The sequence below is a fragment of the Meleagris gallopavo genome, chromosome 1 (assembly GCF_000146605.3).
Source record: "Meleagris gallopavo isolate NT-WF06-2002-E0010 breed Aviagen turkey brand Nicholas breeding stock chromosome 1, Turkey_5.1, whole genome shotgun sequence".
NCBI classification, from domain to species: domain Eukaryota; kingdom Metazoa; phylum Chordata; class Aves; order Galliformes; family Phasianidae; genus Meleagris; species Meleagris gallopavo.
Window position 1 is genome coordinate 13,241,030 of NC_015011.2, and position 4,186 is coordinate 13,245,215.

At 35.6% G+C, this 4,186-nt stretch overlaps 1 protein-coding gene across 1 annotated transcript; it reads right to left on the reverse strand.

The window, feature by feature from the left end:
• Nucleotides 1-1,343: 1,343 nt before the first annotated feature.
• LOC109364107 (putative homeodomain transcription factor 2) lies at nt 1,344-4,180 on the reverse strand. The gene is made up of 2 exons (XM_019610718.1): nt 3,629-4,180; nt 1,344-1,631 (listed from the first exon to the last, which is right to left on the reverse strand). Exons 1-2 carry the CDS (start codon nt 3,662-3,664, stop codon nt 1,359-1,361), a joined length of 309 nt encoding a protein of 102 aa, XP_019466263.1. The 5' UTR covers nt 3,665-4,180; the 3' UTR covers nt 1,344-1,358.
• Between the last annotated feature and the right edge of the window lie 6 nt (nt 4,181-4,186).

Genomic DNA, 4,186 nt, shown 5'->3' on the forward strand with positions numbered 1-4,186 from the left:
AAAGAAAGCTTTCAGTTTTCAAAACTACTGTTTCATTTCCTTTGTAATCACGTTGAGGGAAAAGAGCTGTTAACAACACAGAAAAGCTTCCTCTTTCATGGCAGCAATCACAGAGATAGGGGTATAAAGAGTGAATTATTACTACACACAGAGTAAATTCATGTTTTTTCAGTTTCTGAAGGTATCTATACACAGTCGTCCCTAGACAACATTTTAGAATTTTACAGCTCTGAGGTACCTTTTGGAAAAGAAGATATATTTAAGATGGAAAAAAAAAATCATCTGCAATCACATCTGTCGAGCTGCACTAGCATGCAGTCAAGGGACATTTTCTGCAATATGAAACATTTCCAAGTATCACCCTGTTCAGAAAGCCTAAAGTAAAAATACATAGGACATCAACCAGTTAAAAATGAATTAGCCTTCTCGATCTCTCCATCTGAAGTTTGTGATAAGTGATTTATAGAAAATTAGTTAATACTTTTATGCAAAGCATAAACTTCAAGACTTTGTAATTATTATCAGAGAAAACGGCATTATATGAACTCTTCTAAGAAGGCATTACTTATATCAAGTGGAAGGCTTGCTTATGATGCTCTGCCTGTTAGAGCCACCCACAAGCACACTCCTGTGAGAACCAAAATTACTCTGCACATTCTTTTCTCATCGTCCTAGTTGAGGGAAAAAAAAGGTGGGGCAAGTACAATTGTTAAATAGAAAAGACACTGCAAAAACCTCAAAGTTTTGTTTATCTGTTAAGTTGCATACCATCAGCAAAAAGAGCGGAAATCCTTTAGAATTAAAAGAAAAAAGAAGCCCTCCCCCACTTCTGTCTTTCAGTGTCTGAACTCTTACAACTAAAGACTCTCTAATATGGAATTGCTGCCTTCCTCCTCTTAGCTCTGATGTTAATAAATCTCTTAAAATTTCAAGTTTTTGTGTGTTTTTGTTGCAATAGAACACTAACAATTTTGTTGAGATTTCACGACAATATTTTAATGGCTTTCAACTAACATGAAGGAATGAAAAAACAGGCAAACTATCAGAGGACTTCACAAGAAGGTTGGTGAATCGAAAATACGACGTAAATGGAGAAAAGCAGCAGCACTAGTATGATGAAAATGCTACTATTGCCAACTACTGCTGTTTCTGTAATAAATCAAGTTTTCAAAAGAGACACCTGCTGCTAAAAGATAGCAACAGAGTTAACTGAAATCTGATGCAAGATGTATAGGATATATCAAAGGATCTTAACAACAAATTGAAAAATGTGACAAAGCTCAGCTGAATAAAAACCTCAGAGTTAAAACTCTGTCATACAAAAAGGAATCCCTCTCCCTCACTAGCATGGCTTCAAATTAACATAATCCTAAAATGTATAAGTAAAAAGTATAGGAGAAAAAATAAATACCCAACAAGAAACGTAGAGCTTCAATCAATTTACATAAAAGAGGCAACAGAAGAATAGATACCTCCAAAGGATAGTGTTTCTTATAATGGTGAGACTTTCTGTTTCGAAGCGCGCCATCACTGGAAGTGCGTTCTACATTGCGGCGTAAAGAGTACCCGGTTTCAGGCCCCTCCTCACTAGAAACTTCATCTGATAAATTTGTCACAGTCCTGTGAGTCTCCTAGTGCAAGAAGTAGAGTATTAGTAAGACTTAACACTCATATTTACCAATTCTAAACTATTACAATCAAATTTCTTTCTGCAATGTTATGTATGCCCTGTTAAAGTAGATATTGCATTTTCAATTGTAAGAAGTGATACAGCAGATATTACAAAATAAAACTGTAATATCAAAATAAACATTTCTCAGACAATGAGTAGCTAGTTCACATTTAGCTGGCATTCACATTTTAAAGGCCTAAATGCAAGTTACCAAAAGGTTTGAGAAAATATATTTGTGATAGCAGACTCACGCTTAATTATCAACACATATGGTACAAAGTCAGCATTCATCTCTTTCAACTACAAAACATTACAAGGTTTGTTTGTGAAAGACTGATCCAGATAATACATTTATCACACTATTTCCTTGATTTCCTGAAGTGAAACCAGACCTGACAGCAACAGGAAGAAGAGAGTGCAGTAGAAGATTGGTCAGCTGTCAGAAGCTTTCTGTATCCTCTCATTTATTGTGACACCACTGCACAGAACCCTGTAAAATTTCCTTCAGAGTTGCATTGTCATCAGTGAAATGACAGAAGATCCCTTTACCCCTGCGACTTAGGCATCTATTTCTCTTCCATAATGAGCTCTGGCTTCTGAGATGCTTCAGTGTCAACTCATCTCACTTTCTTAACAGATGAGCTGCATAAAGAGGGACATGCAGAATACATAAACAACGTACAAACACAGACAATAGTCTGTGGGGGCTTAGCTACTATTTTTCAAGGTGGCAACAAAATGTATATATTGTCCTTTGGAATTAGAGATGAGAGAAATCTATTCTAGCCTCTGACAGCTTCTCTTTAATGCAGATATGTTACAACATGATGTTAAACATGCAGAAAACTCATCAATAAAAGCCTTTAAAAAAAATCTTCATTTGTTGAATTTTGTCAAGAATGCAAAATGCTTGGAATTAATGAAGACAACTGAATCACAGTAACTGAACCACAGTTTCTGCTGCTGCTGCTGAGCAGACCAAAAGACTAAAGTTACTGCCCTGAGATGAACTTCATCGCACCCATTCTGACTTAATCATATGGATATTTATGGGAACTGTTAAATAAGTTGGGTACGAAACCTCTCACAAAATGCCTTTCCTTTATAAAGATGTATATGCGTATACTTCCAGCAGAATAACCCTTCCCTTTGATTTTATCATGAAAAACAACCTCGCAATGATTGATCAATGATTATATATACTACCGAGCCAAAGTCAAGTAAGAGAGCAGTAATGGCAGTCATTAGCAGTCATTAGAAGGCAAATGATAATGGAGCCAGGAAAAAATACTTTGGAAAACCTATTCTGTAGAACTGCAAGATGAAAATAGTACATCCAGGAGATAAACAAATCCAGAATAAAAAGTTCTCCTTTCTTTCATAACTGTTTATTCTGCTTCCATGTCATCCTTATTTCTCGCTTCAGGAAGCTATATCTATTTTACTGAGAGGAAAATTGTCCTTTCCTCCTCTTCTACGAGGACAAACTAAAAGAAAAGAAAGATGATTCCTGATTCAGAAGTAAACATTCAGAATAAACTCAAAATTACAAATTGCCAGTAATATGAAATTTGTTCCATTTTGCCACAAAGGCGGGCCTACGTACACCAAGAGCATCAAAGAGGCAATAAAGAGTAAGTATGTTGTTCAGCTGGACTGAAAAAAAGATTCAAGTGACAGCATATGAAATTGTGCACTGAATTACTGAAGAGCAAAGAATGTTTAGATGTCAGACAATAAGGGGCCTCAGACAAGAAAAAGGAAAGGCTACATATAAAAGAAATAACATGAGAAGACTTAACATGATTTTAGCCTCAGCACTCTAAGTTTAATTTCATTTAAAATACTTTTAAGGATAACATAAATGAGAATACATTAACAGCATCACACAAATACAGCCTGCATATCACCAGACAAACAAACAATCCTGCTCTGAAAGCAACATGGCATACTTACCTTGTGATGGCTGGGGGTGCTGAAGGTCTCTCTCATGGTTGTGGTGCTCCAGCCCAACTCTTCTGGCTTAATCACCTCACAGAGACGCTCCTGGGCCTGTGTACATTCTTCACTGCTTTTACCTGTCTTTTTCCCATCAAGGGACACGTAGCCATTATCAGTCTCAGTGGATTTATCTATTGAGTTTTTTGCTTTCTTAGATCTATATTTGAAACAAATGTAAGCATTAATTTAATGACTCTCTTTTTTTTTTTTCCAGACTAAATCCTGTTCACCCTTTTCAACTCATGTTTTAGTTTTATTAAGATGAACACAAACAAATAAAAAGATACTAACATCTGATGAAATGTCTGTAAACTTACTTTTAATCTTCCAATTAATACTCACTATTCTTTCCTATAAACATTATAAAAGAAACAGAGTCCGAAAGAAAATTGTATTATTAGGTACAGAGAGAAAAGGAAACCGATGTTTTGCAACTAAAACATCACAGTATCTTTGGCAACAAAAGAACCAGAAGCCCCAAATATAAATGAGGGTTATTTGCTTTATTCTTAC